We start from the raw sequence: 26,692 nt of genomic DNA, 5'->3' as shown, positions 1-26,692 counted from the left end.
TATTCTATTTGCACAGTGTTTACAAATTGTGATCTATTGCTGCACATTTCTTTTTTTTTTTTCGTAAGAGATTCACATGTATGTATGATACTCTATTGCTCCAGTCATGGTAAGATATACATTACTTTTCTGGTTTTAAATTCTACACTCTAAATAGTTATATATAGTTAGAAATAACCAGAGTTGTAACATGACACGTCAAAGCTTTTTTTGTACTGCAAGATATAGAAAAATAATTACAAAGCTAACACAAAGCAATCAGTTAAGACATTCAGCTATGCCTTTACCTAGACAGATTGATGTGGATAAATTATTTGTTTTCAGAACTACGGAAATGTTCATATTCTGAGTAAGTTTTATCATTTTAACTGTCCCCATCTCCCTCCCATTTCCTGTACACTTTGTTCAACAACTGTATTTCCTCTTGATAGCTGTCTCTGGCCATATGTTGCCGTTTACTGTTTTGGCGGTGAGCCTCCACAGTGTCTGGAATGGAAATATTTATATCGCTGTCTGGGTTATTGGTTGGAATGAAGAGTGAGTAGGAAGCCGTTTCTCCCAGGTCGCAAGAGACAAATCGGTTCTCCTTGCGTGAGTAGCGCAGTGAAGGAGAACGGGCTTGCGTAGAAGATTGACTTATATTGCTGATGATTGATACAGAATCCATGGCTTCTTCATTATCACAAATCTCCAGAACTTCTAGGTGAATCTTGACATTGGTGTCTGGAAAATGGGTGGGAGAGTCTTCTTTGCTGGGCTCATGGCCCACACTTTTTGACCGATACACTTCAATCTTCTTGGATGTAGGAGTAATTTTTTGACCTTCGCTGCTCACTTCGTAGGTAGATAAGGAAAGCGTTTTTCCGGTGGGTGCATGGAGTGACACTGTGCCTTGGAAAGCACACAGCGGTAAAGCCAATGCTCCTCCAGAGCGCTGAAAAAGGAAAACAATTTTAATAATCAGGATAATTTTATTGTTTGGATAACTAACAAGAACATTGCCATTTATTTAAACCAACGAATGGTCAATCTATATTGAACAAACTGGACATTTTATAGTCAGTGCATTGACCAAGCAATAAACAGACAGATGAATGCTACGATTGCCAATTTATAATTTTATTCAAGTCACAGTTTTTGGTTAAGTTTCTGTACACAGTCTGTAGGGGGTGATATGTGCCTTGCTACTCATAGGTAAAAAAACAGCGGGAAGTGAAATCTCTTTATATACAACAATACTTTCAACTATAGCATAGCCCCAAGATACTATATATATATATATATATATATATATATATACACTACCGTTCAAAAGTTTGGGGTCACTTAGAAATTTCCTTATTTTTGAAAGAGAAGCATTGTTTTTTTCAATGAAGATAACATTAAATTAATCAGAAATACACTCTATACATTGTTAATGTGGTAGATAACTATACTAGCTGCAAACGTCTGATTTTTAAAGGAATATCTACATAGGTGTATAGAGGCCCATTTCCAGCAACCATCACTCCAATGTTGTGTTCTAATGGTACATTGTGTTTGCTAAGTGCGTTAGAAGACTAATGGATGATTAGAAAACCCTTGAAAACCCTTGTGCAATTATGTTAACACAGCTGAAAACGGGTTTGCTCGTTAGAGAAGCTATAAAACTGGCCTTCCTTTGAGCTAGTTGAGTATCTAGAGTATCACATTTGTGGGTTCAATTATACTCTCCAAATGGTCAGAAAAAGAGAACTTTCATGTGAAACTTGACAGTCTATTCTTGCTCTTAGAAATGAAGGCTATTCCATGTGAGAAATTGCCAAGAAACTGAACATTTTCTACAACGGTGTGTACTACTCCCTTCGGAGAACAGCACAAACAGGCTCTAACCAGGGTAGAAAGAGAATTGGGAGGCCCCAGTGCACGACTGTGCAAGAAGACAAGTACATTAGAGTTTCTAGTTTGAGAAATAGATGCCTCACATGTCCTCAACTGGCAGCTTCATTAAATGGTACCCGCAAAACGTCAGTGTCAACGTCTACAGTGAAGAGGCAACTCCGGGATGCTGGCCTTCTAGGCAGAGAGGCAAAGAAAAAGCCATATCTGAGACTGGCCAATAAAAAGACAAGATTAATATGTGCAAAAAAACACAGGCATTGGACAGAGGAAGATTGGAAAAAAGTGTTATGGACAGACAAATCGAAGTTTGAGGTATTTGGATCACACAGAAGAACATTTGTGAGACATAGAACAAGAGAAAAGATGCGGGAAGAGTGCCTGACGCCATCTGTCAAGCATGGTGGAGGTAATGTGATGGTCTGGGGCTGCTTTGGTGCTGGTAAAGTGTGAGATTTTGTACAAGGTGAAAGGGATTTTGAACAAGGAAGGCTATCATTCCATTTTGCAATGCCATGCCATACCTGTGGACAGCGCTTGATTGGAGCCTATTTCCTCCTCCAACAGGACCATGACCCAAAGCACACCTCCAAATTATGCAAGAACTATTTAGGGAACATTAGGCAGCTGGTATTCTGTCTGTAATGGAGTGGCCAGCGCAGTCACCAGATCTCAACCCCAATGAGCTGTTGTGGGTGCAGCTTGACCGTCTGGTACGCAAAAAGTGCCCATCAAGCCAATCCAACTTGTGGGAGGTGCTTCAGGAAGCGTGGGGTGAAATTTCTTCAGATTACCTCAACAAATTAATAGCTAGAATGCCAAAGGTCTGCAATGCTGTAATTGCTGCAAAAGGAGCATTCTTTGACGAAAGCAAAGTTTGAACGAAAAAATTATTATTTCAAATAAAAATCATTATTTCTAACCTTGCCAATGTCTTGACAATGGCCCTCGCTCTGAATCAGGGCTCACCTCCATTAAAATGGAGCGTCCTCCTGGACGCTCGTATAGCTGTGGGTCACCACCCACAGCATATACGAGCGTCCAACAAGATGGTCGCGATGGTCTTGACCATCGCGACCATCGGACTTGCGAGTGAAACCCTGTGGTCGGGTTTCTCAACCGCAAGGCCAGGAGTGATTTTGGCTCTATCAGAGCCAAAATCACTCCCACTGACATCACTAGTGATGTCAGTGGGGCCGGCTTCAGACGATAGGCGTTCCCATAGGAACGCCTCCGTCTGGCAGGCACGCCCCCGGCACACCCACCAAAGGGGGCGTGCTGTCAATCAACATCGACAGCACGCCCCCTTTGGTGCGAGACCCGGAGCGATGGAAAGTCCTTCGCTCGCCGGGTCTCGCGCATGCGCACGACGGAGCTCCCTCCGTCGTGCGCATGCGCAGTGGGGACCATTGACCCACTTGCGAGCGTACTGCCGCTCGCGAGTGGGTCTGAATGACCCCCAATATGTTCTATTAATTTTGCAACTCATTTGATAAATAAAAGTAAGTTTTCATGTAAAACACGAGATTGTCTGAGTGACCCCAAACTTTTGAACGGTAGTGTGTGTGTGTGTGTGTATATATATATATATATATAATTATATATATATATATACTGTGTGTATTTATATTTATATACTGTGCCTAATGGGCCTGTTAGCAGGCTCATTAGGCTCTGCACCTGGAACTGGCTGATATAGGCTGTGTCTGATTGTAAGCTGGTGTCTCATACCTGGGAGAGCAAGCAGGCTGGCTGGCTCAGAGACACTTGGTGAAAATACCTGTAAGTTTTGTGCATGCGCTTGTGTTGATGGTGGAGGCAGTAGCTCCACTATTTCTTTAGAGAGGGAACCTCTTGTTTAGTTAGCGCCCAGACGGGCTGGCGTTTACTTTTATGTTTTGTTTTCCTTTTTCATTGCACAATAAAGACTGGTGCTGACCAGTTGGCACGAGACTCCAGACTGGTGTACTATTTTTCCTGCTGCTGTGTGTGTGAAGACGGAGTCCATCTACCCCAGGAGAGGGACCCCTAATCCGGTCGTGTTATAATATATATATATATATATATATATATATATATATACATAGATATATTTGACTTAAACAACAAAATCAAATTATCTAAATTGCATAATTGGTAATAACATTGGTAGCAAAACAGACAATATTGATGAAAAATATGAATTTCCCCATCAATTGAGTGAAAGCAAGCACATAAAACAGAAAACAAAGTGAATTAAATAGTATATATTAAGAAAATATATTGGTCATTCTTTATTTAGAAAACACCGGGCACAAATATTATCATTCTCAGGAGCTGATTCAGACCCGCTCGATAGGATTAGTTCGCTCATAGCTGGCCGATTGTCGCTTTCTGCGCATGCATATGCATCACAATGCACATGCGCAAACCACTGTGAGAGACTGGGAAGCGTTTGCTCGCTGCGCATAGACAGACCAGCAAAGTGAGTGACACGTGAAGCTGTTTGTGGGTGGTGACAGGGGCTGGCCAGTAGAAACGGGGGAGTGGAGGTGCGAACACAGGCTTTAACGCCGTTTCAGAGGCGTGCATAATTAACAGGCAGCGTCATAGTACACGCCACCTGGTTGTACTTCACACTGAAGTGATCGCAGTGCTTGCGGCAGGGTATAGTCAACCTCAAGCGCTGCGATCACATCCGATGGTGCTCGATGGACCACTGATTTCAAGCACTTCCAGGAGATGATGTGCGCAAGTGGGCGTCTTATGAATGGCTGGTGGGTGTCTGCATACACAAAGTGATCGCACGCCGAGACAAAGTGGGCATGCTAATGCCTTCCCGTGTGATCGCCTGCCTTGCTGGGCGTGCAGAGGATTTGCATACGCTGGGTGCGAGCGAACGCATCTAGCAAGTACGTCTGAATGAGCTCCTCAGTGTGCTAAAAAAAAATTTAAAATTGTGTTTGCTGTGTTTTAATTACATCAACCAATACAATTCATAAATACAACTTTATAAGACAGCTGCACCTAGGGTTTTCAGGGTAGCCATTTAAAGCCAAACACATAGCAAATATACATGCTGCTTTCCTACAACTGTTAGTAGTTATTTAGCATATATTGTGATGGTTGCAGGCTAGGTGGCGCAGCTCATTACTTGAAACTACAACCTGCCTTGAAACATAGCAACTGCAACAACAAGTAGGAGGGAGCTCAGATAGCTCAGTGAGGAGCTAAGGAGACAGCTCAATAAGAAGCCATGAAAGGGAGCTTGGACAGTTCATTGAAGAGCTGTAGTGTACTGCATGAGGCAGGATAACTGAGGAAGATGATTCATTGGAGAATGACAAGAGGACTATATAAGTACTGTATTCCACTGGACAGAAGCCCACTGGAGTGAATTTAGGGGAAATCTCAGTGCAGTAGCTGTATTCTGCAAAAGACAGGCAGGCTTAGACAGAGGACCAGTTGGAGACATAAAAGTGGTCTGTTCAAGGAGAACTGTATTGCACAGACAGGATCTCAGGATACAGTAGTTCTGAGTTCCTGAGAGAAAGAGACTGAACACAGGGGGTGGTTGGAGCTGGCAACACAGGGCGGGGGAGGATTAGAGGTGAGGACACGGATGGCTGGGTTGGAGCTGATGACACAGGGCTTGCGTGACACGGGGATGTAGTTATGAGACCGGCGGCCGCGATGCCACCGGTCTCAATACCAACAGTGAAATCCCATCAAGGGACTTAAGATAGGCGTTGAAATACCTATCCTGGTGCCGGAACGCCGAAAGACATGTGCCCGAACGAAGTATGTCCGGGGCGCCCTTAGCGTTAGCCACATGGGGGGGGGTTAAGTTTAGGGAGCATAGCGGGGTTAGGTTTTGGGAGGGGGAGGTTAGGGTTAGGCACCCACAGAGGGGAGGGTTAGGCACCACTGGGGGAAGGTTAGGGTTAGGCACTAAGGGGGAGGGTTAGATTTAGTCACTAATGGGGAGGGTTAGGGTGTGAGGTGGGGAGGGTTAGGCTGCAAGAAGGAAGGAATAGGGGGAAAGGCGGAGGGTAAGTATACTTACCCAACCCCTGTCGGGATACCAACCATCAGAATGCCGCTGTTGGTATTCTGAATTGAGGTATCCCAGCAGCCAGCATTACATACACATTCTGACACAGGGGCTGGGGAATGACAATGAGACACACAAGGGCTGGGGGGAATGAGGCTAAGACACTCACTGGGCTGAGAGACACACTGGAGTAAGAGAGACACTGGCTGGGGAATGTGGCTGAGACACTTGCTAGGGAATGTGGCTGAGACACACTGGGGCTGGAGAATGTAGCTGAGAGACACACTGGGGCTGGGGAATGGGCTGAGAGACACACAGGCTGAGGAATGGGGCTGAGAGACACTAGCTGGGGCTAGAGAATGGGCTGAGAGACACACTGGGGCTGGGGAATGGGCTGAGAGACACACAGGCTAAGAAATGGGGCTGAGAGACACAAGCTGGGGCTAGGGAATGGAGCTGAGAGACACGCTGGGTCTGGGGAAATGGGGCTGAGAGACACACGCTGGGTCTGGAGGAAGAGGGCTGAGAGAACACACTGGGTCTGGGGATATGAGGCTGAGACACACTGGGTCTGGGGGAATGAGGCTGAGACACACTGGGTCTGGGGGAATGAGGATGAGAGCCACAGGTGGGCCTGGGGATGGAGAGACACAGGGGGTCATTGGGATAGAGAGGCATAGGGGGTCCTTGAGAGGCATAGGGGGTCCTGGAGAGACATAGGGGTCCTGGAGAGAGACGTAAGGGGTCCTGGAGAGAGACGTAAGGGGTCCTGGAGAGAGACAGTGGAGTCTGGAGATGGAGAGACACAGAGGCCTGGATATGAAGAGACACAGGGAACCTGGGGATGGAGAGATGTAGGGGGGTCTTGAGTAACACAGGGGCCTGGAGAGACACCAAAATTGTTTGATCAGGGAAATTTACATTTTGCCCTGCACAAATATATCTGTGACTATAATATTTGGACATTGGTTATGTTTCTACATAAACAGGCATCTTCCAGACAATGTGATCTACATGAATAGTGCATACCGGCTGAAGACGCTGCCCAGTGGGGTTCAAATTCTTCAGAGGTTCCACGAGGAACCTCTGAATAATTTCAAACTGACTGGCCTATATCTAGTGCAGAGGGATGGGCGGCCCCAAAAAGAGTGCATCATTCACCAAGATTTCTGTTGCTGGCCCTGCTCCCCTCATTGGCTTGCAAATGTCCCTCCAGGCCCAAAGAGGAGGGAGTATCCTGCCCTTCTCCACAGACCCCGCCCCCTAAACAGACCCACCCCCATTTGCGCTACTTAAAGAAATTTCCCGGCTGGTTTTTCATTCCATTCCATCCCTGTTTAAATATCACATTCTGAGTATTGTTGCTGACCATGTTCATCCCTTTATGGTCACAGTCTACCCATCTTCTAATCACGCTGTGCCATGTTACAAAAATGTGTTGACAACAATATATATGTAATGTAACAAGGAAGGAACCAGGGCAAGATGAGTAAAGTTAGGTCTATGGCCTGCATGCAGGCAGCTTTGCAATTGCGTCATTGCAATAATGAAAGTGCAGCAGGAGGTGTATGATACCACCTGCTGCATTTGCGATCCCAGCACTGCAGCGTAGGTCGCAGTGCTGGGATCACCATCGTGACCATCGGTGGTCGATGGTCGCGATGGTGGATGGCGCTGGGTGGTCGGCCAGCTGAGTAAGCCTCAATGCAGATCCTGGGCTTGCCACTACCGTTTCCGGAAACGGCGCCCGACCCCGCTTTTGTACCACCCCTTAAATGCCTCTGCTTGTTAATCAGGCAGAGCCATTCAAGGGCTAGAGTGCGTGTTATGAGGACCCATTCTGCATGCTCATAGAATGGGTCCTGCGCATGCGCAGATTCCCGATAATCGTGAATCTGCGTTCAGCAGTGCACTTGAGTGCACTGCTGAATTAGCCACTATATACTAATATATTTATTTCTAAATAATACAAACACAGAATGAAATAGTTATAAACATTATACTAATTATATCTAGGCTTTGTGTGTACGCTACAATATTAATTACAATTAATGCACTATACAAACTCCCATCGTTGTCTCTTATTAAGACATAATATTAGTTACAGGCATGTAAAGTATGCATAAGTTCCCATACTAGCTTCAAATAGGAGTTTCCTCCCATCTCTTAGTGATATTTTGAAATGACCAACCCACAAATTGTTTTTACTTGACTGATACTTTGTGTGGCGTTCCTCTAGATGGCATTCTCTAATCTCTTGTACCACATGCCATGTTATTTCCTTGTAGTAAATGCTGTTACTCACAAAAAGTATTGTCACTGAAACGAGCGTTGTAAACAGATTTGACACATCATAGAGTATGTTTTATTAAAACAGTTATTTATCTGGTAAAAAAACGTATTACACTTATTCCTTCCATATTAAGAACTACATGAAAGAAATATTAATCAAAACAATTAATGATATATTCCTAAATTTACTGATAAGAGCAGGTTGCAGATTCAGCACAGTCTGGACAACTGTCTTTATACTAATAATAATTCATATTGTATTGAATATCTGCTGTCAAATGTAAATACAATGTTGTAGCAACTGTCCCAAAGCTCATAGACAGTCCTGATTTAAATGAATTGAGGAAGACATGGGGTATGGCCATGGTGAGCTGGAGCAGTGGCCTGTGGCTGTGCAGATCTGGTGTGTGAAGAAATGCTGAATCATTCTTCCCATGGACTCCCCAGGAAGATATGGACACGACAGGGACATGGTGACTTCAAAAAATGATGTCATCTTGGCCACGTCCCTTCTTCAGGGGCCCACACTTTGCCTTGAGGGGCCGGGGCCCAAAGAAACGATGCATGGCAGACATGGCAACACAAAGTCAATGCAATGACACTCAATTATAGAGGTATAGGGAAGCTGTTATCATAAGCAGCACTTCATACTTACTATATTTATTATGCATCTGTTTCAGCTTGTAACATCAACATACTGTAATAATAGTCACTTGTCCCCATTTTCTGAGAACCCGATCCTAGCAGAAGAGCAATGTTGCAAACATTACTGTACATGTATTGTATTTATTATATAGTTATTATACAAGTAGCTCAGTATTGATTTGGAGAAATCAGAGATATGGAAGAAAGAAATACACATTGGGATGGGAAGTTTATGTGACAAAAGGACTGATCCTAATTTGGGAGCAAAGCAAAAAAAGCAGGTCATTTTTACTACACTACTTGTGGGGCAGATGTAAAATGTGCAGAGAGATTTAAGCCGGCTACACATGGTACGTTCGGACGGTCTCCACACACGGAGCGATCCGGTGCTCGCCTGTCCGATATGCCGGCACCCCCCCAGCATAACGCTGCATGGGATCATTCATCACTTCTCCAGATCCCTTGTGCAGCATGAAAGATCTGGAGGAGCGACGGACGGCTCCACGGGAGCAAGCAGCAGACAATATCATACCCACACACGGAACAATATAGCGGCGATATCATTCCAATCGGTCGGATCGGCTGCTATATCGCTCCATGTGTGAGGCCCTTTTGATTTGGTAGGGGCATGTCCAAACTGATATCTAAATTGCAGCGTAATAATAAAGCTGTCCAGCACTTGTGGGCTACATGCACAAGCAGCCAGTATTTATACTGCGTGCAAAAACAATGAATGTATTTGACCCACCCCTTGCATTACATAGTTTGTCCAGCTGCACAGTTACTGGCTTTTTGTGCTTTACTTCATACTCAGAATCAGGCCCTCTATCAGGGGTGGGGTTGTACTGGTCATGGCAAAGCAATCGTGTGCGCACATTGTAATGCCAATACCATGGGCTATTGTGCCGCTTCCTCCACTCTACCTTGTGCAGAAATCTTCCAACTTCTGTGGCGTAGGTCAGCTCCTGCTAACAAAAATATGTGTCCCTTCTATCATTAATGCTTGTCCCTCTCTATCAATATAAATGAAATAATATACATAATATCAAGCCCTACATGTGATTATTTGTATTCGATTGGTGCAAGAAATTTGTCTGTATTTGTAACTCATATATAGCGATCAGGCTACAGTAACGATAATGTAACCCACTTCCAGGACAGCTAATCAGGAGGGCCCAATGTTGGACTTACTTCTGTCAATAAAGTTTTCTGTAGACATAAAGTTGTGTCAATCCAGTAAGAGATGTTTATACAAAGACACACAAGGAGCTTGTGAAGATAGAATAAGTAGTGCAGCTAGCATGAGGCAGGTGCAGCATGGGCAAATTTGGGGGTCCTTTTTTACAGTTAAAAAATGCAAACCAAATATGTATCCCCCTTCACATTTATGTGTAATTGTAGGAAGGAGTCAGGTGATGGTGGGCTGCAGAGAAGAGCAACAGCTGCAGTTGAGAATGTGTTGGGAAGGGAGAGGTTGGAGGAAGTGAGTAGATTCATACGTACGGTTGCAACATTTGTCAGTAAAGTGAGGACTGGAAATAAAGGTGAGTCACAGATAAGATGTAACGACAAAGGTTCTTGGAGCGTTGAACGTTGGAAGTGCTGGGCTTTGGGAATGATGACTAAGAGAAGGCTGTATATTCTTGTGATGTCCTGATTAGGAGGTGTCTGCCATGAGCACTGTTTAGTCCTGTATCTGATTTTGCCCACAGTAGTGTGTTTGCACGTAAGTATTCAACGCTGTTGTACTGACATCATGCCTTGCTATCTCTTTTCCATAATTTGTGTTTTCAGTGTGTGCCATACATGCCTACCCACCCGGTTTTCGCAGGAGGCTCACGATTTTTCGAGTAACCCCCCCCCCGCACCCCCGGAAGGGTAGGCATTTCTCCCGCATTCTGCCCACTTCCTAGTGAAGTAAGCAGAATGAATCACGTCATTTGGCCCCGCCCTTATGTAAATTCTAGCCAATTGCGGCAATTTTACTGTGAGGGGGTGGGGCTTAATGAAGCAAATCATCAGGCCCCGCCCCGTCGGCTCCCTCTTGCTTCTCTTACCCGGGCTTCTCCCAGGAAGAGATATTAAAAGGTAGGCAAGTATGGTGTGTGCTCAGTATAAGAATAAAGAATTAAGCCACAATTTAAACATTTTTTAAAGAATAATAACACAAATTCCAAGAGGTGCCATTTTTTTTAATTTGCCATGGCTGCAATGAACTGTAGTTACACCACTGGATATAATACACATATAAGGCTTCATATGTATATATTGTTTTATTTATGGTTTTATCTTTGCATTTGAAAGATACATTTGAAAGGGGAGTGCGTCTTTATTCTTTTATCATTTTTTCCGATTATATCTCTGTATTGTATAGTGGCACTGCTCGTTTAAAGTAGACAGCACTTGAAGCCCTGAAGGGAATACTATATTGATTAATTTTGCATAGACCTTTCTATCACTTGCCTATCATTCTACTGCGGAATATCCTGCCACTTTTATTTCTAGATCAGTCTAAGACCAGACAAAGATCCTTTCATCTGTATGCAGGTTCTGATGCTCCTAAGCCCTCATCCTGTAAATGAATTATATCATATGCTCCAGCTTTCACTTTTGGACTATTACAGCAAACAGCGGTATTATGTCACTACAGTGTTTCTCACTCTCAATCAATATGACAGTCTGTCTAGAATACTTTTCAGCTATTATGTCCTTTAGAAAGTAGGACACAATTTTCACTTAGGGTTCACATTTCTCAGCGCATTAACTTTTAACAAGCTGAAATATCCCTAATATTAAAAGTTACGAAAGCAGTGGAAAATATTCTTACTGCTCTTTTGATGGTGACAATGAACCTAGGGAATGTTTCTACATTCAGTTCTATGACTCCAAGGGGTAGATTTACTAAGCCGCGGTTTGTCAGAGACGCTGATCATCAGCAACTTTGACTAATGGTTTTAAAATGGCAGTAGAAATAAGTGCTAAACAAGGCTGTTTTAAAACTATCGGTCAAAGCTGCTGATGATAGGCAACTTTGACAAAGTGCATCTTAGTAAATCAATCCCCAAATCTGGGTTGGGAATACTGGGGAAAATCTTCTAACCCTCAAAGGTCTACATCTAAATTAGCACTTATTTACATTGAACCCCATACAAAAACGTGAAAAAATGTATACGGTCTTTGTGGCTATGCACCTTAAGATTATCTGTCCAAACGGATTTAACCAATTTGTCTAAACCAGTGGTTCTCAAACTCAGGGGCTGATTCAGAGCCGCTCGCAAGCGGCTCGATGTTACCTCACTACGCATGCGCGAGACCCGTCCAGCGACTGCAGCTCAGGTCCCGCAGCTGTCGATGGTGAGTGACAGCTCGCCCCATTTTGTAGGCGGGGAGGGAGGATGGCTGCACAAACGCAGGCGTTCCCTTAGGAACGCATGGCATTTGTGGGTGGCCCTACTGACATCATTAGTTAGAGCAGGAAGTCCACTCGGGCTTGCGGGAGTCGAGACCCTACCACAGGGTCTCATCGCAAGCCCGATGGTTGTGATAATCGTGACGGATTCCAGACCGCTCGCACAAGCTGTGGGTGGTCACCCACAGCTTTGCGGGCGGGCTGGAGAAAAACAAAAACAAAACAAAACACACCCTGATTCAGAGCGAGCGCCCGCCAGCAGCGAGCGGCTCTGAATCAGGCCCTCAGTCCTCAGAGTTCATGTTTTCCAGGTCACCCAGCAGGGGCACAAGTGCAGTCATTACTCACTGACACATTTTAAAAGATCCACAGATGGAGCTAATGATTTCACCTGCGATTCTATGAGGAGACCTGGAAAACATGCGCTGTTTGGGGTCCTGAGGACCAGGTTTGAGAACCACTGGTCTAAACGACTGTTTTTGTCTAATTGTCACTTGCTCCCATATATTACAAGATGGTTGGACAGATAATCTTAAAGTTTATAGCCACCTTACGACGGAATAAACTTTTTATGTTTTTGTTTGGGGTTCAGTGAAAAACAAACAAACAAAAAAGTATTTTAACATAGTTGTCTAGACTCCAAAATGTTATTTTTAAGTCAGTGTAGAGGGTAAGTTCCAGATGACCAATGGGAGACTGAGATGTTGCAAACAAGTAAGCTTTTATTCTAGACTTGAAAAGGCAGAGCCAGTGTAATGGCTTCTTACACAAGGCAAACAACAGTTCAGGAACAACAATTCAGCTTACATGAGACAGCAGTTCACCACAAAGTCAGGGTTCAGGTTGTCTAGCATGGAGAGGGCTGCGAAAGGTGCAGCCTCTCCCTCACATTCCTATGACTACCTCATTTAACCAGGTTTTTATACCTTAGTTGGTCTTAATTGAGGAAAGAGTGTGGTTCCTCCCTGGCTACAGGAGGCTAACCCTTTCCGAGACCCACTCTGCCACACTCGGTGATTGATGAATTGCCCCCCTTGAATGATAACCTAAAAATGTAATGGAGCTACCACAGTGGAAAAGTTATCTCTATAATCCCTGCTCATAAAACAAATATAGAATAAACAATACACACACAATTTTTTTAAATAAAATGTAATTAAACGAAAACTACAATGAAACCCATACTTGCCTACCCTCCCACTTTTCCAGGTAAGTTATGTGATGTAGGCAATGCACCATTTTACTTGCCCTTCTTTATATAGTCTCTTATGTAGTTATATCCTTCTGGAGATATGGCCTCCAGAACTGAACACATACCTCCCAACTGATATGCTTTTGGCGGGATAATCTTGATAATCAGAGACCGTACCGCTGTCCCACCCGTGGGAAGCAGTGTGCGCACGGCATCTCTTCACCGTGAGGGGAGTGCCTGGGAGCAGCCCAGCATCTTTGGGAGTGCTGGGCTTGCCCCAGGGCCGGATTAAGGTCTTTGGGGGTCCTTGGGCAACAAACTTGTGGGGGCCCCTATATAACACCGTTTCTCGTCACACTAGGATTTTTTTTCTTTCTATTCACCTTAATGCCCCTCTTGCAATGCCCACTGCAGAAGTGCTCCTTATGCAATGTCCCCAGTAATGGTCCCCCCTATGCAGTGCTTCTTATGCAGTGCCCCTTGTAGTAGTTCTCCCTATGCAATGCCCCCTGTAGTAGTCCTCCCTATGCAGTGCCCCCTGTAGTAGTGCTCCTTATGCAGTGCCCCCAGTATTGGTCTTTCCTATGCAGTGCCCCTTATATAATGCCCACAGTAGTGGTCCCCCCTATACAGTGCCCCCAGTAGTTGTCCCCTGTATGCATTGCCCTCAGTAGTAGTCCCACCTATGCATTGCCCTCAATAGTAGTTCCCCCCTATGCATTGCTACCAGTAGTAGTCCACCCCTATACAGTGCCCCCAGTAGTAATCTCCCCTATACAGTGTCTTTTATATAGTGCCCCCAGTAGTATTCCCCCGAAAGCATTGCCCCCAGCAGTAGTAATCCCCTATACAGTGCCCCCAGTAGTAGTCCCCCCATGCTCTTCCCCCAGTAGTAGTCCCCCCTATACAGTGCCCCCAGTAGTAGTGCCCCCAGTAGTAGTCCCCCCTATACAGTGCCCCACTAGTAGTCCCCCATGCTCTGCCCCCAGTAGTAGTCCCCCAGTATACAGTGCCCCCAGTAGTAGCCCCCCCTATGCATTGCCCCTAGTAGCACACCCCCCTTATACAGTGCCCCCATGAAGTGGCCTCCCTATACAGGGACGCCTGTAGCGCTCCCCCCTATGCAGTGCCCCCCTAGTAGTCCCCCATGCTCTGCCCCCAGTAGTAGTCCCCCAGTAGTAGCCCCCCCCTATACATTGCCCCTAGTAGCACGCCCCCCCCTATACAATGCCCTCATGAAGTGGCCTCCCTATACAGGGATGCCTGTAGTGCTCCCCCCTATGCAGTGACAGTGCTGAACCACACGTACACGCACACAAAAAATAAAAATAAAACGCTTACATGAATCCCCACTCCTAACGCGAGTCCCGGCTCTGCTATTGCACATTTGGGAGAGACGTCAGCGTCATAACATCTCTCCCATCATCACCACATGCGGGGGGGGGGAGCCGGCTCCCTCAGTTGACGAAGCAGCCAATGAGAGTCTGTGTGACTCTCATCGGCTGCTGTAACATAAACACAGCAGCCCCGGCGGCTGTGTGTATGTCACTGTGTAGTGTGGCCGCGCTCACTGCGTGGTCTACACTACACTAGCGGAGGGGACACTAGTGGCGTGCGCGGACAGCGCACCACTGCTAGTGGGGGCCCCTCCGTGTGTGGGGGCCCAGGGACGACCGCCCCTGTCGCCCCCCCTTAATCCGACCCTGGCTTACCCCCTGAGTGAAGTAAACAGGTTCACGCTGCAAGGCCACGTCCTCTTTACCGTTAGGCCCTTCTCGGGCGCGCGCGCCATATGCGTGCGGAAATCCCAATTCTCAAAATACAAATGTTGGGAGGTATGTGACCACAGTATTCTAGATGATGCTGTACCAATAACCTATATAGTGGCATTATTACTTCTTTCTTTCTGCTACAGATTTCTTATCCTATACAACCAAGCATCTAACTTTCCTTTCCCATTGCTTTGTTACATTGCTTACCTTTCAGATCATCTGAAATAGTGCCTCCTAAATCCCTTTCCTCCTCAATAATGTAAATTATAGTGCTGTTAATACTATGTTTAGTGTGGCAGGGTCAGCATAATTCCACATGAAGTGTATTTGGAATGTCCAGATATCTCAGGTTTGGCAGAGCAAAAGCAGTAGGACTGAAGGGTCCAGTTCAGGAGTTTGCCTCAATCAGTTGTCATCTAATTAATTAAACTGCACCTGTAATCAGTCTTTAAGAATGTGTTCAGAGCACAGAATGGGGCTTCTGACAGTGACTAGCATCGAGAAGGGGGTGTGAGATGTCAGGGCCACTATTCCAGTAATATGATCCGGTACTGCTATTCTGATATACTGACATGTTCCTGTGCAACTACTCAGAGGCGTTTCTAGAGAGGAAGGGGCCCGTGTGCAGTCTCCGACACGGGCCCCCTCCAGTACGCCCGGCAGCGCACTGAGCTGTGCGCGGCCAGCGCCGAAGTTATACACTCTGGGCACTAGAGTGTGCCCAGAGTCTTTAATGTATGCACAGGTCACTGGGAAAATGGCCGCGCATGCGCAAATGACGGGAAAATGGCCACCGCGGCCATTTTCCAATCGTTTTACAGCGCCGGACCCCCGCGTCGACGTGGGACTCCAGAGAGGTAAGTAATATTAAGGGTGCAGGGTGTGCGGTGCGGGACCACCCTGCACCCATTATAGATACACCCCTGCAACTACTGTATGAGCAGATGTGAATCTGTACTACTGTAACATAAGCTGTTCGGAGAACTGCCTAATAATAACCTGCCTGTACTGGTAATAAAGAGTGTTGGACTTTTATACGGTATATGTGATTTCTTGTCACATTAGCCTTTGGGTTTTTGAGAACCAAGTGCATGATTTTGCATTGTTTTGGCATTAAACTGTAGTTGCCACGCTCTTTACAATTCCTCTAGCCTACCTATATCATCAATCATTTGTTTTACACCTCCTGGTGTGTATACCCAGCTGCATCCCTTTGTGTTATCTGCAAAATATATAATAGTAATAATAATAATTTTATTTATATAGTGCTTTTCTCTCATAGGACTCAAAGTCACTTTACAGACATCAGAACCATGGTACATTGTGCAATGAATTGGTATTACAGAAAACAGAAAACCACACAATTAGACATAGAAAGCACAATAATCATATTGCAGGGTAGGTGCAGACATTTTGGGTAATAACTTCCTCGGGTTATATATTCCACCTGCAAAAGGTACCAGATGAGGCAGCCTTCTTGGGCACACTATGTAGGATTACCCAGGTTGGAATACGCACTTCTAGAAGAGATTAAACAAGATGGGTGGTTGCAGGGTCCTAAGACTCTGATTAGAGTACCACCATAACCGTCAGGTCCATGAATTTTTCATCCCATCCACAACTGTACCATGTAAGGCAGCCATGTTGGGCGCACTATGGAGGATACACTGTGGGAGATAAGCCATAAAAGTATCCAATGCATACATGGGAAAACTGATATGTGTGTGGCGGTATGATATACCCTGCATGAATAGATCTCAGTGAAGTACATCCTGTCCACAGAGAATGCACTTCAATGGAGGTATACCACACACGCATAGCATATCGTGGGGTGAAAAGTACATGGTAACAAGCAGGGAATAACAAATACAGCGATGGAGTGCTGGCACCGTCCTTGGTTAGACCCTGTAGGGCTCTCAGATGCTGCTGTGGCCCTGAGGCAGAGACTGCTGGTACGCTGGTAGGAAGCGCAGGAGTCTCTGTCGCTCGTACATACAGCCAGATGCGGCCGTTGCAAACGTCCCTGTGCAATGGAGTGGAGGTTGTCTGGTGTTAGCTGGAGAGAGGGGCAACCAGTGTTTGAGTAGTTAACGTGGCCCTGGAGTAGGCAAGGAGTCAGTTACCAGCTAACTGCAGACCTCCAATAGCACTGTTTGTGCTTCTAGACTCATAGACCCGTAGGCTGAGTCAGTCACCAGCTACACCACAGGTGTGCAAAGTACGCAAGATCCTTCAGTGGGTGGAACAGCTCCTCCCAGCTCTGTCAGCAGTCTACATCTGGAGGGTCGACAACTGGGTAGTGGACTACCTCAGCCATCAGGATGTCGACCTAGGAGAATGGTCCCTTCATCCATAGGTCTTCCAACAACCAGTGCACTGCAAGGGCTACCTGTACATAGACATGTTGGTGTCCCATCTGAGCCACAAGACACAGAGTCCAGAGGCTGTTCTGGTGGATGCATTGTTCATCCCCTGGACCTTTCCTCTAATATATTTCTTTCTACCAATGTCGATAATGTCTCGGGTCATCTGCAAGCTAAAGCTAGAAGGCAGTATGGCCATCCTTGTTGCTCTGGATTGGCCGTGCAAGGCATGGTATGCAAAGCTCCAATGACTGTTGGTGGCTACTCCTCATCACCTTCCTCTCAAGTCCTCTCAAGGACCTTCTCTCACAGAGTCCATTCCTGCACCAGGATCTTCCTCACTTAGCTTTGTCAGGGTGGCTGTTGAGACAGCCCACCTGAAGACCAAGGGTTTTCGGATGCTGTTCTAGAAACTATGCTTTGTGCCAGCCAGGAGATCTGTTTCTGCCAAAGTGTATCACTGAGTGTGGAAAGCCTACTTCTCCTGGTCTGCTCTGCAGAGACTAGATCTGGTTGTGTTCCATGTTTCCAGGATTCTATCCTTCCTGCAGATGGGGTTACATATTGGCCTCTCTGTCTTCCCTAAAGGTTCTGGTTTATGCTCTTTCGGTTATTTCCAAAAATAGATGTCCTTCCTGTGGGAAAAATCTTCCTCCAGGGGATATCCCACATTCAGACCAAGTGTCCCTCCGGTTGTGACCTGGTTATGGTCTACCCCAGTGTCTCTCCAGTGTCTCCCATAGAATCAGAGAAACAAGTATATCAGGTAAGAACTAAAATCTATTTTTATTTATAAAGTGCCCCAAAGTGTCAGCAACACCGTAGATAAGGGCTGAGAGAATAAAAAGACACAGAAAGGATGATAAAGAAACAGACAGAAACACAAACAAAAAGGAGACAGAGGCATATATGGGGAAACTAAGGGAGAGGGGCGTACATGAAAAAATAAATACCTAGATTGCACAAGCAGCATTTACAATGAGTGTTGTTAATACTGGGCACAATGTTTGGAAACAGGCTGCATGCATAATAAGAAAGGGGGATGTTTTAGGGAGCATATAAAAATAAAGATGCAACCTTTTTTCTCCCTTAAAGTTGGGAACTCACACGTATTTTATTTTACAACACTTCATGTAACTTTATTTACCCACTATGGACCTGATTCTGATATACACTTAATGTTGAAGTTTCCAAAGTTGAGCGATTATCGGTTGTCTGTGCATGCCTCTCAGTCGCATTGCGTATGTGTCAAGTGTCATTACCGATGTCAGTTGCAATGAGGATTTATTTGCAAAATGATTGACGGGCAGGGACCATTTGTGGATGGCAATGTGGAGTTGGCGACTTACATGCAGGGCTGTCGTGAGCGTATTCAGAGTGTGTCTCTGCCTTTGATTGCGATCCCATAAGCAGTGAAAATGACTCTTTTCTCATTCCCAGTGGCCATTCTGCGTAATAGACTGATCTGCGACCAAGCTGTGTCATTGTATGCAGTCATTTAGATTTCAGAGGTCGCTGGTGGGTGTCTCAATACAAATGCCAGCGGCTGCAACATTTGCTTTCGTACAGCCGCTGCATACAAATTCGCAGCTAAGGTTGCTTTAGCATCCATCTCTGAATCAGGCCTAATATCCTATGTTTTCTCACCTGGAATGAAATAGGTAGTAAGGACTTGGAAGAAGATGGTACAGTAGATGTGCTGCTTATAAAATCCCTGAAAAGTTGTGAAAGGGATATGACAAGCAGCACTGACATATGTGGATGGTGCTGCCATCCTTCGGCTTCGGTCCGCATCCTCCCTTTATAGCTATGACCATGGTGCAAAGGAATGAGGTCTGGGTCCTGACACAGCCGTGCACACAATTGTCTGCATGGCCACTACAGTGACAGAAATGGAGGGGGGGAGGGGTATTTCTAGGTACCCATAAGTGCACCAATGGGTGATAGACTAACGGTTATACATGTAGACAAAAAAGTTTCCGAGTTTTAATGGTTTGGAAAACACAATATGTTTTTGTGACCTCACACTTCATGAATGTATCATTATGTATGAGATACTGGATCTTTTTAATGCTTGCTACATCAGTATTTAAGGATCACACAGAGACTATAGCTAAAGAGAGTGCCTAGATACAGTGGCACAACTGGGGGTGGGTGGGTGCAATTGGGGATGTTGAGTGGGGAAAGATACCAGATTTGGACCCGCCAGCTACAACCAGAATGTTACCATGATTAGGTGACAGGAGGATGGTGGTGGTATTGCACCATTGGGGTGCTTTAGCTGCTGCTATACACACCGAGAGGGACAGGGGAGAACCCTGCATCTCTCACACACTGCTGATTCAATCCCATGAGACTAAGTACAAGTGGTCAAAAGAACATGTGCTCAGCTCTGATTTGTGGAGATGGGAAATCGGTAGCCTCATGGGAATGAGGTCATCATTTTCATGCTGTAGATTGCCACCCACAGAGCCCACAAATATTCTGCCAGCCATACCAAAACCCCTATAAAACCATGACCATTGGTACGTATGCCTTACTTAATAGGTGTGGTGAATAACAGATGTGTGGAGAGAAAAAAATCACAAGGTGCTAAAATGTATGTCTGTCCAGCCAAAACAATGAATACCAATATATGAAGCACTTATATGTATCACTTAAAACCTGCTGCTCTCTTCAATAGCAGGGTGCTGGTCCCCCAACTGAAAAAACACAAGAGCAGGACAAAAAGGAGGAAGCGCTGGATTTAAGAATATATATTATTTAATTAATAAAAAGCCAGAAATTTGTATCAATAAAACGGTATGCGTATGGCATCCCCGCGGTCTGGATGCCAACGATTACCTTACCGGCGCCAGAATACCGACAGTGGTCAGAATCCCGGCATCGGTATCCCGACCACCGGGATGTCGTAGGTAGGTAGCGGATTTAGAGGTTAGGGTTAGGCACTAGGGGGAGGGTTAGGGTTAGGTACTAAGGGGGAAGGTTTAGGGTGCGGGGAGGTTAGGTTTAGGCACTAGGGGGGAGGTTAGGTTTAGGCACCAGGGAGGTAGGGCTGGGTAGGGAGAGAGGGAAGGTAAGCATACCGACCACCAACTGTCCGTATGTCAACCCTGTCGGGATCCAGGCGAGGGCTACCCTGTGATCATGCATAGCGAAACATACGTCAGGCCGAAGGCAGGCCACATGGGGCGCACACGTGACCTGCAACAGCTGATTTTCCTTCTCACACAGCTGAGCCCTGCCCGTAGTACAGCACGGGAGATGCCACAGCATCAGAGCCGCACGGGAGACTTATCCAGCGGGCATCTCCTCTGAATGTGTGGTAAACAACTATACTCTGTCTTTTCTATTATCTCCACATGGTTATATTGCTCCAGGGAGGAATGGAATGGGTATGCACTGCAATGCTTATTGTAACAGTGCCTACAGCCATGTATCCCTGCTGATAGATACCTCTCTGTCTTCCTTCATTGGGACCCCCTCAGACTCTCATTCCACACACAATACCTTATGGCAAGACGGGAAAAAGCAGAGAAGAGGATCCCCATATAATAGCACATCTCTACATCCCCCTTTTTTGGTGCTGAACCATCACTTTGCATACAATATATTTTTCTATACAGTTATCATGAACGTATAAGCATCCAGTCTCTGGTATAAATACCAGACATATATATCTCTGGATAAATCAATCATGACTTATTAACGTATAGACAAGGTATTATGCAAACTGTCCTCAACAAATGATTATTTGAGGGGTTATATATTTTCATTAAGGTTGTTTATATGCATTAATATCTGCAGTTACACTCACATAATATGTATATACAGATGTGAAGATCTTTGATATTGATTGGAGAACACTCCTCTATATTTTTATTTGTGAGGCCACCATTTTTTTGCATCGATTTTTTTGCATCAATATTTTTTTAATGCATTAATATCTGCAGTTACACTCACATAATATGTATATACAGACGTGGAGATCTTTGATATTGATTGGAGAACACTCATATCTTTTGATTTGTGAGGCCACCATTTTTTTGCATCGATTTTTTGCATCGATATATATATATATATATTCTTATGCATTAATATCTGCAGTTACACTCACATAATATGTATATACAGATGTGGAGATCTTTGATATTGATTGGAGAACACTCCTCTATATTTTGATTTGTGAGGCTACCATTTTTTTGTATCGATTTTTTTGCATCAATCAAAAATTTTTTTGCATCGATTTTTTTGCATCAATCCATTTTGTTGCATCAATTTTTTCGGATCATTTACGTCAGGTACCTGCACAATATATGCATACGGGGATGAATGAAGGGGAATTAAACACACACACACATATATATATATATATATATATATATATATATATATATATATAGTAGTGCAAATGAGACCAGCAGCACACTCTTGGTAGCAGCAACAATGAGGAGTGCAAACACATAATATGATATGTAATAAAGAAAGAAGGAGTCAGCACATCCATTTTCTATGGATTGATATGGATGTGCTGACTCCTTCTTTCTTTATTTTATATATATATATATATATATATATATATAATTCCTTTTTTGCAAATATACTCTGACAGAAGGAAATGATCAGCTCTGATTAATTAATAGCGGAGCTTCAAAATGTATATTTATGCACTAATCTTCTTACAAGACAGTATTAACTATGATAATGTTTAAAATACTACTGCTGTTATTTCGCTTTTGTAACCTATGTTGTTGTTTTATAACATTTATCATTGATAACCAACTCTATAGATTCTGCGACCAGACGAGATTTGGTCATTGTTACTGATTTATACCAGAACGATGACACATGCACGCATGATATCATCGGCATTCTGAGTGTTAAATGTATATTTGTTTATGTGCATGATTATTAATATTGTTAGTGTATACATTTTTATTTATATCTTAATTAAAAGTTAAGTTTTAACATTTTTTATTTTGGGAGTACCTGACACCCATATAGCTACTGCATACCTATTATTCTCTTATTGCATATATTATTTAACTACACTGTGACTATTAAAGCGTGCCTCCTACCAGGAGTCCTTTGTGATCCTTTTCCTCTCTTGGATACTTAATTAATAAAAAGCCAGAAATTTGTATCAATAAAACGGTATGTGTACGGCATCCCGGCGGTCTGGATGCCGACGCTTACCTTACCAGCGCCAGAATACTGACAGCGGTCAGAATCCCAGTTCTGGTACTCGACCACCGGGATGCCGAAGGTAAGTAGCGTTGTGGGGGGGAGGGTTAGGGATAGGTTTAGAGGTTAGGGTTAGGCACTAGGGGGAGGGTTAGGGTTAGGTACTAAGGGGGGAGGGTTAAGTTTAGGGTGCAGGGAGGTTAGGTTTAGGTACTAGGGGGGAGGTTTTGTTCAGGCACCAGGGAGGGAGGGTTAGGGTAGGGAAAGGGGGAGGGTAAGCATACCGACCACCAAATGTCGGTATGTTAACACTGTCGGGATCCAGGCGTCAGGATTCTGACCGTCTGGATCCTGTCTGTCGGTATTACATACCGATTCCTTACCATTGTATTTCTTATTTCATGACAAAATGTTGCACTTTTTCTACTTTTATGTATTTGGATAGACATTGGGGCTGACAGTGTAGGGGGTGTCCTCGCCCACATGGTATTGGCCACACACACAGCACTGGTCACACCTCCTCCACTTTTCACAATAGGTCCTTTATCATTTTCAAGTATATATATAAGAGGTTTAGGGTGCTCCACACAAAGAAAAATTGCTGCCACCTATTCACATCAAAATGATCATCCCAAAGACCAAAGAATAAATAAGTGAAAAAATAGATATGATGTGAGTCAGGGCGATAAAATTCTAGTCACCTTGGAGTGAATGTATGTTTCAGATATATATACTTATACTTATCTTTTCAATATAGACAAGGATTCTGTATACTGTTTGGCACGTCCTCAATTTGGATTGGATTCACCATGGGTTTATGCAAACAGATAAATAAATGATGGTAATGTAAAAACTGAAGAAAAACATAGAATCAAATAGTCTCTTTCTAAACTTAATTTATGCATCTATGCGAGATAAATTCAAGCGTACCCCCACTCAAAGGGAGGTGATTTTCCCATAAAGGTATCTTTTATTAGGACGAGAATTAAAGCTCCTACAGATTAGTAGTATCTGTGACTTGTGAAGTATAGTTGATATCTAGTGTATTTCGCAGAGGTGGCGTACCTCACTTGCACTAATATGCAGGTAATGAAGATTGTAAAGGTATCTTTATAGGTCAATCATAATAATGCGTACTGATACTCACGAGTTATCGTGGTGGTAGAAAGCATGTAGCAGTATCTTTAAAAATTATGATTTCTGGAATATACTCCAATATTAATAAAAGAGCAATGTTTTAATCACACAAGGATAAAAAAACAGTAGAATAATTAATCAAAAGTTCAATTAGACTGAAGGGGTAGGCAACACTTAGTGATGTCAGTGGAGTACTTTTGGCTCTGATAGAGCCAAAAGCACTCCTGGACTTGCGGCAGACGAGACCCTACCTCAAGGGTCTCATCGCAAGCCCGATGGTCGCGATGGTCTTGACCATCGCGACCATCATCATGGCCGCTTGCTATAGCTGTGTGTGTACACCCACAGCTATGCAAGCGGCCAGTAGGCCGCTCTAAAAAAGAGAAGGAGGGCCCTGATTCAGAGCGAGCGATCTGAAAGAGCGTCCGACTCTGAATCAGGCCCTCTGTTTGGTATCAACCTGAATCCTAAAATATCCATTTGGTACATTTCTCAGTTTTATTTTATATTGTTGTTACTATATTTTGAATTACATTTTGACATTAAAATAGAACATATGGTAACATAAAATATTAAGATTTGTTAAGTCAATACAAGTGTTGTTCCAAACCTCTTTTATCAAACAGTTTTTTATTTAAATTTGAGTCTTCAGTTTCATTTATTTCTGAATAGCTTACAGTAAATGAGTATATAATTTCTGCTATCTGTCCACACAGAAAATCCAGTACACAGATTTCCAAACCACTAGAAAAATATGTTAAGAAGGGACAGTTGTTATATTGTACATTGGCTTCCTGGCACGCAGTGAAAAGATACCCTTGTGAGAAAAGGATTGACTCATTCCAGTCCAAGCTGAGGGCTTGTTGTGCCAAATATGAGAGACTGTTTTGTAGATCAGAGGACACTTTAGTATGAATAGAGAATTACTACAAATATCTCTCCAGCTCAGATCATGCTGTGAAGTGAAAGTGTTGTTGTGATGCCAGGTCTGTTCTTTTACTTTGCTTCATTTTATACAACACATTTGAGAATTGGAGCTTTTGATATTACAATGACTAAAGAAACACAGGGGGAGATGTATCAAAGCTTTTAGGGATATAAAGCGCAATGCATCAAGCATGGCATTTTGCCTGCGATCCGTCCTGCCACTCATCTCATGCATGTTAATAACGCTAGTATGCATGAAGATTTGCGAGTAAATATCTCAAAGGACAGCTCTCCTGATAAGATCTGTCCTTTGCGATAGAAGGACTTCCAGGTATATGACTCAAAAGTTCCTTTGCGCATGTGTCGTATGGCGTTTTGTGCAGGCGCAGTGAGGAGATCACCGGGAAAATGTCTGCCATGCCATTTTTACGCTAACCTGCGCATGTGCAGTAGACTCCGGCAGTTTACTCTAGTGCCCAGAGCCTGCTGCGCTGCCGGCAGCTAGGCAGAGAGGAGGGGGCCCAGGACTGAGACTGCGCACAGGCCCCCTCCTCTGTTAATATGCCCCTGCTTCTATTGGGCAGCACCATGGCTTGAGCACATGAACCGGTTAATGTAGTTTATTGGATGGCCTATGTAGAATTACATTATGTAGCATGTCTCAGAAAAACAAACAAGGGGAGTGATGATGGGATAGATTGGTAAGCAGTGGATATCCATTCCTGGTCATAGCTGATAGCTATGCTGAGGAGCACACTCTTGGGCACTGAAGTCTCACTTATACCGACCGCTTTTCCATCTAAGTCCTGGGCCTGACCCGAGATTTGGAACACAGTTCCACAACGGGTCAGACCCAGGACAGACCCCTTTTCTACTGCGGCGTCAATCAGGGTTATTCACGGGTGCAGTAGAACACTTCTCCCAGCACTTGGAGATGTCATCATATGTGTCAATTACTCCAAATCCCCCTGAAGAAATGCAATGAACAGGACAGAAAAACAGAGAGAAATACCACTGACACTGAGAACAGCTAGTTAGTAATAACTATTATGGACTGGAGATTACATTTTACGACCTGGGGCAGACAGTCTTTACAGAAACCAAAAGGTCACTGTCTGTAAACACTTGACAATCCATTATTACAAATATAGTTACCTAATCCACTGCAGTTATATATAGAAAATCAATGTATGAATCAAAACAGATTGCTACTGTACATAGTAGACAGGTGATGACATATATCTCTGTATGTGTTATATTCAATAAATAGCTGAGCTATCACTGCTGATTCTGTCTGACCACCACACAAGTATCTTTATGACCACAATGATTCCCGATATTGTATATAGAGTCAAATAAATAGACTTAGAACCAACAGCTATTACTTTCTGTTGCCTACCATAAATTGTTCTGTTATCCCTGCTGGCCCATAAGCTGTCAATAATTGGATGTCATATAGTTAATGTAATTGACATCGGCCAACAAAGATGAAACATGGGTCTAAGACGATAACATTGCTAACATATATGAAACAATTCTAACTATAAAATATTGCTATAAAATAATGTGAAATAATTATTGGCTTCAGATTTCAGATTTTGTCAGGACCAAATTATGTTTAGCACATGGATAATAATTAACAGAGTAATTGTCACTGTATAATCTCAGGAAATGTTACAACATACACTGTACATTGTAATCATGACATTTTCTTGTAACAGCTAAAATACATCTGAATGCCTATTATATATATTTTATTCTCAGCACTGTCTAATGTGTAAGTGACTAGAAAGTGGATGGGGTCCAACCTGCAGGCAATCAGAGCATCTGAACATTCAGATTAGCTTGTAGTCAACCAGA

At 44.0% G+C, this 26,692-nt stretch overlaps 1 protein-coding gene across 1 annotated transcript in view; it reads right to left on the bottom strand.

Annotated features, from left to right (window-relative positions):
- Window positions 1–364: 364 nt before the first annotated feature.
- GPR149 (G protein-coupled receptor 149) overlaps window positions 365–26,692 on the bottom strand; it is an 80,215-nt gene continuing 53,887 nt past the window's right edge. Inside the window, exon 4 of the mRNA XM_088447649.1 lies at window positions 365–934. Coding sequence (XP_088303775.1) covers window positions 365–934 — 570 coding nt within the window. The remainder of the gene's footprint in view (window positions 935–26,692) is intronic.

The sequence above is a fragment of the Taudactylus pleione genome, unplaced genomic scaffold (genome assembly GCF_031769625.1).
Source record: "Taudactylus pleione unplaced genomic scaffold, aTauple2 ptg000436l, whole genome shotgun sequence".
Taxonomy (NCBI): domain Eukaryota; kingdom Metazoa; phylum Chordata; class Amphibia; order Anura; family Myobatrachidae; genus Taudactylus; species Taudactylus pleione.
Note: the sequence above shows the minus strand (reverse complement) of the source record. Positions and strands in the feature narration are given on the sequence as shown.